The sequence below is a fragment of the Salmo salar genome, chromosome 02 (assembly GCF_965601325.2).
Source record: "Salmo salar chromosome 02, fSalSal1, whole genome shotgun sequence".
NCBI lineage: Eukaryota > Metazoa > Chordata > Actinopteri > Salmoniformes > Salmonidae > Salmo > Salmo salar.
The window spans coordinates 77,133,212-77,147,500 of NC_138292.1; the positions used below are offsets into that span (position 1 = coordinate 77,133,212).

General features: G+C 38.8%; 1 protein-coding gene across 3 annotated transcripts in view; it reads right to left on the reverse strand.

Moving 5' to 3' along the window:
- Positions 1-14,289, reverse strand: part of LOC106582062 (adhesion G protein-coupled receptor E5) — a 90,054-nt gene that overhangs the window by 56,843 nt on the left and 18,922 nt on the right. The window contains exons 6-7 of one of the 3 annotated variants that reach the window (XM_082967240.1): positions 11,607-11,738; positions 91-134 (exon numbers count right to left, since the gene is read on the reverse strand). The exons of the other annotated variants lie outside the window; for them this stretch is intronic. Of the exons in view, the coding sequence (XP_082823366.1) occupies positions 91-134; positions 11,607-11,738 (176 nt within the window). The remainder of the gene's footprint in view (positions 1-90; positions 135-11,606; positions 11,739-14,289) is intronic. 3 annotated transcript variants of the gene reach the window in all.

Below are 14,289 nucleotides of genomic sequence, written 5' to 3' on the forward strand. Positions count from 1 at the left end.
TAGAACGGGCCTATGAGTAGAACGGATTCTATGTCAATGGGTTCAGCTGCTGTATAAGGACTCATCAGGTCCAGGTACTGTAAAACTCACCTGTCCAGGAGTCTCATTCACTTTAAATTGGTCACAGGTCAGTACTGAAGGAAACACAAAACAATATTTGGATCACATTTGGATCGACACAACACAACATGTACATTTTACAAAACACAACCATCACACCTGGATCGACACTACACAGCACAACACAACACAACACAACACAATCACACCTGCACAACACAATCCCACCTGCACAACAACACAAAACAACACAACACAATCCCACCTGCACAACAACACAAAACAACACAACACAACACACCACCATCACACCTGCACAACAACACAACACACTACTACACACCACTACACCACACACAACAACACAACACACCACTTAGTGATATGTGAAATCTATTGGGAATGTTTTGTAAAGTTTTTAAACTGCTTTAATGTTGCTGGACCCCAGGAAGAGTAGCTGCTGCCTTGGCTGGAACTAATGAGGATCCTTAATAAATACAAGTACAACACACCACAATACACACAAAAACACAACACATACAAATGAAAACTGTCACATCCTTATCATGCTCATAGTAGATCCAAGTTGTTGCCATGGGTAACCATGTTTATCATCAGATACCAACTAACTAAGATACAAATGAAGACATGAGACAGAGAGGAAGTTGAGGTGGAGATTAAAACACCCAGAAACCCACAGCACATCAGTGCTGAAATGTTGCCATGGTAACCATCATAGCAAGCATCCCAGTTGACACCCTATTATACAGTGCACTATGGGCCCTGGTCTAATGTAGTATAGGGAATAGGGTGTCATTTGGGAAGCAATGCAAGGAAGAGGAAGCTACCAGTGGAACATAGAGTCTCTGTAATAACACTACCTACAGCAACAGAAGGACAGACCTTACTGTAATATGCAGCCAGCCATAACAAAAAGTATCCACTCACTGTTGTAAATCATTTTTTGAATCAAAGCGTCTGCTAGATAAGCATATGTTACATTATGTTATGTTGTATTATGTTAGATTATGTTATATTATGTTAGATTATGTTAGATTATTTTATATTATGCTAGATAATGTTATATTATGTTAGATTATGTTAATTTATGTAAGATTATGCTATATTATGTTATATTATATTATGTTATATTATGTTATATTATGTTTGATCATATTATGTTACATTATATTATATTATGTTATGTTATGTTAGATTATGTTATATTATGTTATGTTTTGTTATATTACATTATGTCAGTCCTTCTCAAATAGTGGGGCTCGTCCCCCTGGGGGGGCTCGGAGCGATGCCAGGGGGGGAGCGTGTGACCCCGGGGAGTAGGGTTTTTTGCAGCAGGGAGTAGGGTTTTTTTGCCACAGGGAGTAGGGTTTTTTTGCCACAGGGAGTAGGGTTTTTTTGCAGCAGGGAGTAGGGTTTTTTTGCAGAAGGGACTAGGGTTTTTTTGCAGAAGGGACTAGGGTTTTTTTGCCGCAGGGAGTAGGGTTTTTTTGCAGCAGGGAGTAGGGTTTTTTGGCAGCAGGGAGTAGGGTTTTTTGCCACAGGGAGTAGGGTTTTTTGCCGCAGGGAGTAGGGTTTTTTTGCCACAGGGAGTAGGGTTTTTTTGCCACAGGGAGTAGGGTTTTTTTGCCACAGGGAGTAGGGTTTTTTTGCCACAGGGAGTAGGGTTTTTTTGCCGCAGGGAGTAGGGTTTTTTTGCCGCAGGGAGTAGGGTTTTTTTGCCGCAGGGAGTAGGGTTTTTTTGCCGCAGGGAGTAGGGTTTTTTTTGCCGCAGGGAGTAGGGTTTTTTTGCCGCAGGGAGTGTTTCTTTTGCACCGAACAAGAGCACACAACACAGAGCAGGAGATATGAAGTGCAGATAACAAACCCTTAAGAGACACCATGGAAAAATATTTAACAGGGATGAAAAGAAAGGCGGAGAGAGACGGAGATAATGAGACAAACGTAAGTCTCCCGAAAGCTAAGACGAGGAAATATGACGAAGCGTATGTAGCGCTTGGCTTCACTGTGACTACGGTGGGAGACGAGGAAAGACCGGTATGTTTACTGTGTTTAAAAATGTTGGCAGTGGACAGCATGAAGCCAAATAAATTAAGGCGTCACTTAAAGACATTACACCCCTACCACGCTGATAAGCCGCTTGAGTTTTTTCAGCGAAAACGTGCCGAATATTGCCAACAATCGTCCCGCTTTGTGAATTCTACTTCAGTAAACCAGCGAGCACTGTTAGCATCATATAAGGTGGCGTACCAAATTGCTCAGTGCAAAAAAAAACACTCCATAGCAGAGGAGCTGATACTGCCTGCAGCATTAGACATGGTCTCTGTCATGCTGGATGACGCAAGTGCTGCAAAAATAAAAACTATCCCTCTGTCCAATGACACTGTCGCCAGACGTATAAATGACATTGCTAACGATCTTAAAGAACAGCTGGTAGATAAACTCAAAGACAAACATTTTGCCTTACAGTTCGATGAAGCAACTGACAGCAACAAAGACTGTTTGTTTATCGCTTATGTACGTTTTGACATGACAAACTCCCTGTGTGAGGATTTACTTTTTTGTAAATATGTCAGAGACAGAGCCACAGCTGAAGAGCTATTCAAAATGCTGGACTGCTTCCTGACTGAGAATGGGCTAAAGTGGGAGAACTGCATTGGTGTTTGCAGTGATGGTGCACAGACCATGGCAGGGATGAGAAAAGGACTTCGGGCATTCATCAAGAAGGCCTCACCTAATGCTGAGTGGACACACTGTGTTATACACAGAGAAGCACTGGCATCAAGGCACCTTTCCTCTGAATTAAGTGAGGTTATGACTGACATTGTAGGTGTAGTCAATTTTATAAAGACCAGACCACTAAAAACAAGAGTCTTCTCTGCTATCTGTGAGGAGATGGGAGCTGAACATCAAGCTGTGCTGTTTCACAGTGAAGCAAGGTGGCTGTCACGAGGAAAAGTCTTGTCCCGAGTTTTTGAGCTCAGAGAGCAGATAAGAATGTTTTCGGAGCAGGAGCTTTCGGAGTACTACCTCGCAGAAAAACTGGCCTCGCAGGCAAAACTGGCCTACCTGAGTGACATATTTGGAAAGCTAAATGAACTAAATCTATGGCTTCAAGGGAAAGATAAACACCTCCCTCAGGTCAAAGACAAGATCAGCTCTTTCACTCAAAAGCTTGCAATGTGGGGCAGGCGACTTGATGAAGGAAATACTGATTCATTGGAGAACCTGCATGAATTTGTTGACACTACTGACTATGATGCCACCTCAGTGATTCCATATATTAAGGAGCATATTTCATCACTGATGGGATTCTTTAAAATGTACTTCCCTGAAAACAGTTCCAAATATGACTGGGTGAGAGATCCTTTCAATGCAACAGCTCCAACTGGTTTCAGCTCTGCAGAGGAGGACCAGTTCATTGATATGACGTCTGACTCCACATTCAGACTGAGGTTCACATCACAGACACTGAGTGAATTCTGGCTGAGTGTAGAGAGGCAGTATCCACTCTTAGGGCAGAGGGCCATGGGCATTCTTCTTCCTTTTGCAACATCTTATCTTTGTGAGACTGGCTTCTCTGCTGTTGCTACACTGAAGACCAAGTACAGGTCCCAGCTAAACATTGAGCAGGAGCTGAGAGTTGCAGTATCATGCTTCAAACCCCGCTTCGAAAAGCTGTGCTCTGCAAAACGTGCTCATTGTAGCCATTAATCCTGACTTCCTCATTTTGAAAAAAGCAAATCATCGGAAATTGTTATATTCATTTTTGTTTTATAGGTCAAAGTGTTTCATATATTGTGCTCCTGAGTTAATGTTGCTGATCAATTTGAATTTATTATTATTTATTGATTATATTTAATTTTATTTTTCAGTATCAAATGGTCAAACATTTTTTACAGTTTTAATAAGGTTAGAATTTTTTTTTTATTTCAGGCAAATTGATGCACTTTAAGTCTTTTCTGTTACAGAATAGAAAACAATGTTAATAAAGTTATTCTTTGTTGTAAGTTGATCTATATTTCTTTCTTTTTTATTATTTTGTTTTCTTTAATGTTAATAAGGATACAATGTTCTGCAGAGGTGTACTTCTAACAATTTTATAGACAAATTATACTATTTACAGTCCCGGCGGAGAGTTGGGGGGCGCGAAATGTTTACTTCTTCCTAGGGGGGGCGAAACAGAAAAATAATTGAGAAGCACTGCATTATGTTATGTTATTTTATATTATATAATGTTATGTTATATTATGTTATATAATGTTATCTTATATTATGTTATATTATATTATTTTATGTTATATTATGTTATAATATGTTATATTATGTTACATTATGTTATGTTATAATATGTTATATTATTTAATGTTATGTTATATTATGTTATGTTATATTATGTTATGTTATGTCATATTATGCTATATTATGGTATGTTATATTATGTTATGTTATGTTACATTATGTTATGTTATGTCATATGTTATAAAATGGTATGTTATATTATGTTTTGTTATATTATGTTATATTATGGTATGTTAAATTATATTATGTTATGTTATATTATGTTATATTATGTTATGTTATATTATGTTTTGTTATGTTATATTATAATATGTATGTTATGATATGTTATATTATGTTATGTTATATTATGTTATATTATGCTATGTTATGTTATATTACGTTATATTATGTTTTGTTCCAATATGTTGTATTATGTTATGTTATAATACGTTATATTATGTTTTGTTATGTTATATTATGTTATAATATGTTATGTTATATTATGTTATGTTATATTATGTTAAATTATGTTATGTTGCAATATGTTGTATTATAGTATGTTATAATATGTTATAGTATGTTATATTATGTTATGTTATATTATGTTATATCATGTTATGTTATATTATGCTATATTATGCTATATTATGTTAAATTATGTTACGTTATATTATCTTATGTTACATTATGTTATATAATGGTATGTTATGTTATGTTATACTATGTTATGTTATATTCTGTTATATTATGTTTTGTTATGTTATATTATGTTATATTATTTTATATTATTTTATGTTATATTATGTTATATTATTTTATATTATGTTATGTTATAATATGTTATATTATTTACTGTTATGTTATATTATGTTTTGTTTTGTTATATTATGTTGTCATATTATGTTATATTATGGTATGTTACATTATGTTATGTTATATTATGTTATGTCATATATGTTATAAAATGGTATATTATATTATGTTTTGTTATATTATGTTATATTATGGTATGTTAAATTATGTTATATTATGTTATATTATATTATGTTAAATTATGTTATGTTATAATATGTTATATTATGTTATATTATGTTAAGTTATATTATGTTTTGTTATGTTATATTATGTTATACTATGTATGTTATGGTATGTTATATTATGTTATGTTATATTATGTTATATTATGCTATGTTATGTTATATTACGTTATATTATGTTTTGTTCCAATATGTTGTATTATGTTATGTTATAATACGTTATATTATGTTATATTATGTTTTGTTATGTTATATTATGTTATGTTATATTATGTTACGTTATAATATGTTATGTTATATTATGTTATGTTATATTATGTTAAATTATGTTATGTTATATTATGTTATGTTGCAATATGTTGTATTATGTTATGTTATAATATGTTATATTATGTTATCCTGTTAGGGCTAGGGGGCAGTATTGACACGGCTGGATAAAAAACGTACCCGATTTAATCTGGGTACTACTCCTGCCCAGTAACTAGAATATGCATATAATTATTGGCTTTGGATAGAAAACACTCCAAAGTTTCTAAAACTGTTTGAATGGTGTCTGTGAGTATAACAGAACTCAAATGGCAGGTCAAAACCTGAGAAGATTCTGTACAGGAAGTACCCTGTCTGACCATTTCTTCCCCTTCTTGATTATCTCTATCCATTACAAAGGATCTCTGCTATAACGTGACACTTCCTACGGCTCACATGGGCTCTCAGAAGGTGGCAAAAAGCTGAATCGTGGCTTTGCAGGCTCTGGCTGAAACAAAGTAGCGCGTTTGGGTAGTGGCTGGTTACAGTACTGTGAGACTCAGGCTCGTGCCCGCGTCTACCGAAAGCCTTGTTTTCTTTCCTCTGTTTACCTAAAAGGAGATTCCCGGTCGGAATATTATCGCTTTTTTACGAGAAAAATGGCATAAAAATGGATTTTAAACAGCGGTTGACATGCTTCGAAGTACGGTAATGGAATATTTAGATTTTTTTTGTCACGAATTGCGCCATGCTCGCGACCCTGATTTACCATTTCGGATAGTGTCTGGAACGCACAAACAAAACGCCGCTATTCGGATATAACGATGGATTATTTTGGACCAAACCAACATTTTTTATTGAAGTAGCAGTCCTGGGAGTGCATTCTGACGAAGACAACAAAAGGTAATCAAACTTTTGTAATAGTAAATCTGATTATGGTGAAGGCTAAACTTGCTGGGTGTCTAAATAGCTAGCCCGTGATGGCTGGGCTATGTACTTAGAATATTACAAAATGTGCTTTCACCAAAAAGCTATTTTAAAATCGGACATATCGAGTGCATAGAGGAGTTCTGTATCTATAATTCTTAAAATAATTGTTATGCTTTTTGTGAACGTTTATCGTGAGTAATTTAGTAAATTGTTAGTAAATTCCCCGGAAGTTTGCGGGGGGTATGCTAGTTCTGAACGTCACATGCTAATGTAAAAAGCTGGTTTTTGATATAAATATGAACTTGATTGAACAAAACATGCATGTATTGTATAACATAATGTCCTAGGGTTCTCATCTGATGAAGATCATCAAAGGTTAGTGCTGCATTTAGCTGTGGTTTGGGTTTTTGTGACATTATATGCTAGCTTGAAAAATGGGTGTCTGATTATTTCTGGCTGGGTACTCTGCTGACATAATCTAATGTTTTGCTTTCGTTGTAAAGCCTTTTGAAATCGGACAGTGTGGTTAGATTAACGAGAGTCGTGTCTTTAAAATGCTGTAAAATAGTCATATCTTTGAGAAATTGAAGTAATAGTATTTCTAAGGTATTTGAAAATCGCGCCACGGGATTCAACTGGCTGTTGCGTAGGTGGGACGAATTCGTCCCGCCTAGCCCAGAGAGGTTATATTATGTTATGTTATGTTACGCTACACTATATACAGTGGGGGAAAAAAGTATTTGATCCCCTGCTGATTTTGTACATTTGCCCACTGACAAAGAAAGGATCAGTCTATAATTTTAATGGTAGGTTTATTTGAACAGTGAGAGACAGAATAACCTCTCTGGGTCAGTGGGATGCTTGCGTCCCACCTACTCAACAGCCAGTGTAATCCCGTGGCGCGATATTCAAATACCTTAGAAATGCTATTACTTCAATTTCTCAAACATATGACTATTTTACACCATTTTAAAGACAAGACTCTCGTTAATCTAACCACACTGTCCGATTTCAAAAAGGCTTTACAACGAAAGCAAAACATTAGATTATGTCAGCAGAGTACCCAGCCAGAAATAATCAGACACCCATTTTTCAAGCTAGCATATAATGTCACATAAACCCAAACCACAGCTAAATGCAGCACTAACCTTTGATGATCTTCATCAGATGACAATCTTAGGACATTATGTTATACAATACATGCATGTTTTGTTCAATCAAGTTCATATTTATATCAAAAACCAGCTTTTTACATTAGCATGTGACTAGCATGTGACTAGCATTCCCACCGAACACTTCCGGTGAATTTACTAAATTACTCACGATAAACGTTCACAAAAAACATAACAATTATTTTAAGAATTATAGATACAGAACTCCTTTATGCACTCGCTATGTCCGATTTTAAAATAGCTTTTCGGTGAAAGCACATTTTGCAATATTCTGAGTAGATAGCCTGGCCATCACAGGCTAGCTATTTTGACACCCACCAAGTGTGGTACTCACCAAACTCCGATTTACTATTAGAAAAGTTTGATTACCTTTGCTGTTCTTCGTCAGAATGCACTCCCAGGACTTCTACTTCAATAACAAATGTCTGTTTGGTTCCAAATAACATAGTTATATCCAAATAGCAACGTTTTGTTCGTGCGTTCAAGACACTATCCGAAGGGTAAAGAAGGGTGATGCGCCCGATGCGTTTCGTGACTAAAAAATTCAAAATATTCCATTACCGTACTTCGAAGCATGTCAAACGCTGTTTAAAATCCATTTTTATCCTATTTTTCTCGTAAAAGAGAAAGTAAACATGGTGTCGGCTCGTGCACACGCCTCCACTCTCATTGTCCTCAGATCGACCATTATCCAAATGCGCTAATGTTTTTCAGCCATGGCCTGCAAAGCCACCATTCATCGTTCTGGCGCCTTCTGAGAGCCTATGGGAGCGTTAGAAAATGTCACGTCATGCCAGAGATCCCCTGTTTTGGTTAGAGATGATCAAGAAGGCCATGAAATGGTCAGAGAGAGCGCTTCCTGTTTGGAATCTTCTCAGGTTTTGGCCTGCCAAATGAGTTCTGTTATACTCACAGACACCATTCAAACAGTTTTAGAAACGTTAGGGTGTTTTCTATCCAAATCAAACAATTATATGCATATTCTAGTTACTGGGCAGGAGTAGTAACCAGATTAAATCGTGTACGTTTTTTATCCGGCCGTGCAAATACTGCCCCCTATCCCCAACAGGATAACAACAAAAATATCCAGAAAAACGCATGTCAAAAATGTTATAAATTGATTTGCATTTTAATGAGGGAAATAAATATTTGACCCCCTCTCAATCAGAAAGATTTCTGGCTCCCAGGTGTCTTTTATACAGGTAACGAGCTGAGATTAGGAGCACACTCTTAAAGGGAGTGCTCCTAACTGCAGCTTGTTACCTGTAAAAAAGACACCTGTCCACAGAAGCAATCAATCAATCAGATACCAAACTCTCCACCATGGCCAAGACCAAAGAGCTCTCCAAGGATGTCAGGGACAAGATTGTAGACCTACACAAGGCTGGAATGAGCTACAAGACCATCGCCAAGCAGCTTGGTGAAAAGGTGACAACATTTGGTGCGATTATTCGCAAATGGAAGAAACACAAAAGAACTGTCAATATCCCTCGGACTGGGGCTCCATGCAAGATCTCACCTCGTGGAGTTGCAATGATCATGAGAACGGTGAGGAATCAGCCCAGAACTACACGGGAGGATCTTGTCAATGATCTCAAGGCAGCTGGGACCATAGTCACCAAGAAAACAATTGGTAACACACTACGCCGTGAAGGACTGAAATCCTGCAGCGCCCGCAAGGTCCCCCTGCTCAAGAATACATATACAGGCCCGTCTGAAGTCTGCCAATGAACATCTGAATGACTCAGAGGACAACTGGCGAAAGTGTTGTGGTCAGATGAGACCAAAATGTAGCTCTTTGACATCAACTCAACTCGCCGTGTTTGGAGGAGGAGGAATGCTGCCTATGACCCCAAGAACACCATCTCCACCGTCAAACATGGAGGTGGAAACATTATGCTTTGTGTGTGTTTTTCTGCTAAGGGAACAGGACAACTTCACCGCATCAAAGGGACGACGGGCGGGGCCATGTACCGTCAAATCTTGGGTGAAAACCTCCTTCCCTCAGCCAGGGCATTGCAAATGGGTCATGGATGGGTATTCCAGCATGACAATGACCCAAAACACACGGCCAAGGCAACAAAGGAGTGGCTCAAGAAGAAGCACATTAAGGTCCTGGAGTGGCCTAGCCAGTCTCCAGACCTTAATCCCATAGATAATCTGTGGAGGGAGCTGAAGTTTCGAGTTGCCAAACGTCAGCCTTGAAACCTTAATGAGTTGGAGAAGATCTGCAAAGAGGAGTGGGACAAAATCCCTCCTGAGATGTGTGCCAACCTGGTGGCCAACTACAAGAAACGTCTGACCTCTGTGATTGCCAACAAGTGTTTTGCCACCAAGTACTAAGTCATGTTTTGCAGAGGGGTCAAATACTTATTTCCCTCATTAAAATGCAAATCAGTTTATAACATTTTTGACATGGGTTTTTCTGGATTTTTTTGTTGTATTCTGTCTCTCACTGTTCAAATAAACCTACTATTAAAATTATAGACTGATCATTTCTTTGTAAGTGGGCAAACGTACAAAATCAGCAGGGGATCAAATACTTATTTCCCCCACTGTATACAAAAGTATGTGGACACCCCTTCAAATTACACACAGCCATGCATTCTCCATAGCCAAATATTGTCAGTAGAATGGTCTTACTGAAGAGCTCATTGACATTCAACGTGGAACCGTTATAGGATGCCACCTTTCCACCAAGTCAGTTCGTAAAATGTCTGCCATTCGAGTGCTGCCCTGGTCAACTGTAAGTGCTGCTATTGTGAAGGGGAAACATCTAGAAGCAACAACAATTAAGCTGCGAAGTGGTAGGCCACACAAACTCACAGAATGGGACCGTCGAGTGCTGAAGTGCATAATGCGTAAAATTTGTCTGTCCTCAGTTGTAGGACTCATTACTGAGTTAAAAACGGGCTCTTGAAGCAACGTCAGCACAAGAACTGTTCGTCGGAACTTCATGAAATGGGTTTCCATGGACGAGCAGCCGCACACAAGCCTAAGATCACCATGCGCAATACCAAGCATCGGCTGGTGTGGTGTAAAGCTCACCGCCATTGGAGCAGTGGAAGCGCGTTCTCTGGAGTGATGGATCATGCTTCACCATCTGGCAGTCCGACGGACTAATCTGTGTTTGGCAGATGACCGCTACATGCCAGAATGCATAGTGCCAAGTGTAAAGTTTGGTTGAGGAGGAATAATGATCTGGGGCTGTTTTTCATGGTTCGGGCTAGGTCCCTTAGTTCCAGTGAAGGGAAAGCTGAAAGCTACAGCATATAATTACATTCTAGACAATTCTGTGCTTCCAACTTTGTGGCAACCGTCTGAGGAAGGCCATTTCCTGTTACAGCAAAGCGAGGTCCATACAGAAATGTTTTGTCGAAATCGCTGTGGAAGATCTTGACTGGCCTGCACAGAGCCCCGACCTCAACCCTATCATACACCTTTGGGATAAATTGGAATGCTGACTGTGAGCCAGGCCTAATCGCCCAACATCAGTGCCCAACCTCACTAATGCTCTTGTGGCTGAATGGTAGCAAGTCTCCACAGCAATGTTCCAACATCTAGTGAAAAGCTTTCCCAGAAGAGGAGGAGGCTGTTATAGCAGCAAAGGGGGGGACCAACCGCATATTAATGCCCATGAATTTGGAAAGAGATGTTCGACGAGAAGGTGTCCACATACTTTTTGTCATGTAGTGTATGTTATGTTATGTTAGATATAGCTGTAATTTAGGACTGTTAAAATAGGAGCCTAGTTATATTTCCAATCCAGGTCAGGCCTCTTCTAAGAGACAAATTTATCGTATTGTATTGTATCGTGTCGTGGGAAGCAATGCGTCATAGTACCAGATTCTGCAATCACCTGAGCACTGAACCTGTTTGTTGTCGTAGTTACTGTATCCAGGGTGACAGAGGCAACTGTAGCTTCCTTTCTGGTTCTGGCAGTCCCCGCCCACTCCACAGATACCAGTGGTCTCATTACACTCATCTATGTCTGAGGGAGAGAGAGATAAAAAGAGACATGAGTGTAGGGGGAAGGGATAATGATGATTTTTGTATTATTATTTTTTATTTATTTCACCTTTTTTTTATCAGGTAGGCCAGTTGAGAACAAGTTCTAATTTACAACCACGACCTGGCCAATATAAAGCAAAGCAGTGTGACACAGACAACAACACAGAGTTACACGTGGAATAAACAAACGTACAGTCAATAACACAATAGAAAAGTCTATATACAGTGCGTGCAAATGGAGTGAGGAGGTATGGCAATAAATAGGCCATAGTAGCAAAGTAATTACAATTTAGCAAATTAATACTGGAGTGATAGATGTGCAGATGATGTGGAAGTAGAAATACTGGTGTGCAAAAGAGTAGAAAAGTAAATAAAAACAATATGGGGATGAGGTAGGGAGATTGGATGGGCTATTTACAGATGGGCTGTGTACAGCTGCAGCGATCGTTTAGCTGCTCAGATAGCTGATGATGAGGAGGAAGAGGAAAATTAGGAGGAAAATTATGGAAAGAGACAGAATGAGAGAGAAATAGAGGGAGAGAAAAGAAAGTGAGAGAAAGAGAAAGAGAGAGAGCGAGATTATCTAGAGGGAGTAAGCCATTCAGACAGTCTCAGTTCTGCTGCATGCAAGTCAGTGTGGGGGTCGCATTTCAATCAGGTTAACCTCTCTAGGGTCGGCGGGACGAAATCGTCCCACCTACTTAACAGCCAGTGGAATCCTGTGGCGCGTTATTCAAATACCTTAGAAATGCTATTACTTCAATTTCTCAAACATATGACTACTTTACACCATTTTAAAGACAAGACTCTCGTTAATCTAACCACACTGTCCGATTTCAAAAAGGCTTTACAACGAAAGCAAAACATTAGATTATGTCAGCAGAGTACCCAGCCAGAAATAATCAGACACCCATTTTTCAAGCTAGCATATAATGTCACAAAAACCCAAACCACAGCTAAATGCAGCACTAACCTTTGATGATCTTCATCAGATGACAACCCTAGGACATTATGTTATACAATACATGCATGTTTTGTTCAATCAAGTTCATATTTATATCAAAAACCAGCTTTTTACATTAGCATGTGACGTTCAGAAATAGCAAACTTCCGGTGAATTTACTAAAAATTTACTAAATCACTCACGATAAACGTTCACAAAAAGCATAACAATTATTTTAAGAATTATAGATACAGAACTCCTTTGTGCACTCGATATGTCCGATTTTAAAATAGCTTTTCGGTGAAAGCACATTTTGCAATATTCTAAGTAGATAGCCCGGCATCACAGGGCTAGCTATTTAGACACCCAGCAAGTTTAGCCTTCACCAAACTCCGATTTACTATTAGAAAAGTTTGATTACCTTTGGTGTTCTTCGTCAGAATGCACTCCCAGGACTTCTACTTCAATAACAAATGTTGGTTTGGTCCCAAATAATCCATAGTTATATCCAAACAGCGGCGTTTTGTTCGTGCGTTCAAGACACTATCCGAAAGGGTAAAGAAGGGTGACGAGCACGACGCATTTCGTGACAAAAAAATTCTAAATATTCCATTACCGTACTTCGAAGCATGTCAACCGCTGTTTAAAATCAATTTTTATGACATTTTTCTTGTTAAAAAAGCGATAATATTCCGACCGGGAATCTGCGTTTAGGTAAAAAGACGAAAGAAAATAAAGCACGGGGTCGACTCGTGCACGCGCCTAAGACCATTGTCCTCTGATCGGCCACTTGCCAAAGGCGATAATGTGTTTCAGCCAGGGGCTGCCTCGATATCATTCAGCTTTTTCCCGGGTTCTGAGAGCCTATGGGAGCCGTAGGAAGTGTCACGTTACAGCAAAGATCCTCAGTCTTCAATAAAAAGAGCCAAGATGAACAAGAACTTGTCAGACAGGCCACTTCCTGTTCAGAATCTTCTCAGGTTTTTGCCTGCCATATGAGTTCTGTTATACTCACAGACACCATTCAAACAGTTTTAGAAACTTTAGGGTGTTTTCTATCCAAAGCCAATAATTATATGCATATTCTAGTTTCTGGGCAGTAGTAATAACCAGATTAAATCGGGTACGTTTTTTATCCGGCCGTGTAAATACTGCCCCCTACCCCCAACAGGTTAAGGGGCATTTAAGTCAGTGGTTTTCAAACCTCTCCTCTGGGACACCCAGACATTTCACCACTTTGTTGTAGCCCTGAACTAGCTCACCTGATTCACCTGATTCACCTAGTCAATGGCTTTAGGATTAGTTGAAAAAGGTGTACTAGCTGTGGAATAGTTACAATACATGGAAGGATTTGGATCCCGGAGGAGAGGCTTGAAATCCATTGATTTACGTGGTCGCATTCCAGGCTGACTAAATTGTAATTATTACATTGCACCAATGGCTGCGTGCCACGTCATCAACTCTGCAGTCGGGCATCAAATTTCTGCTATATCCTGTGACGGGGTTAACTGCCTTCCCTGTAGCTCAGTTGGTAGAGCATGGTGTTTGCAACACCAGGGTTGTGGGTTTGATTCCAACGGGGGGCCAG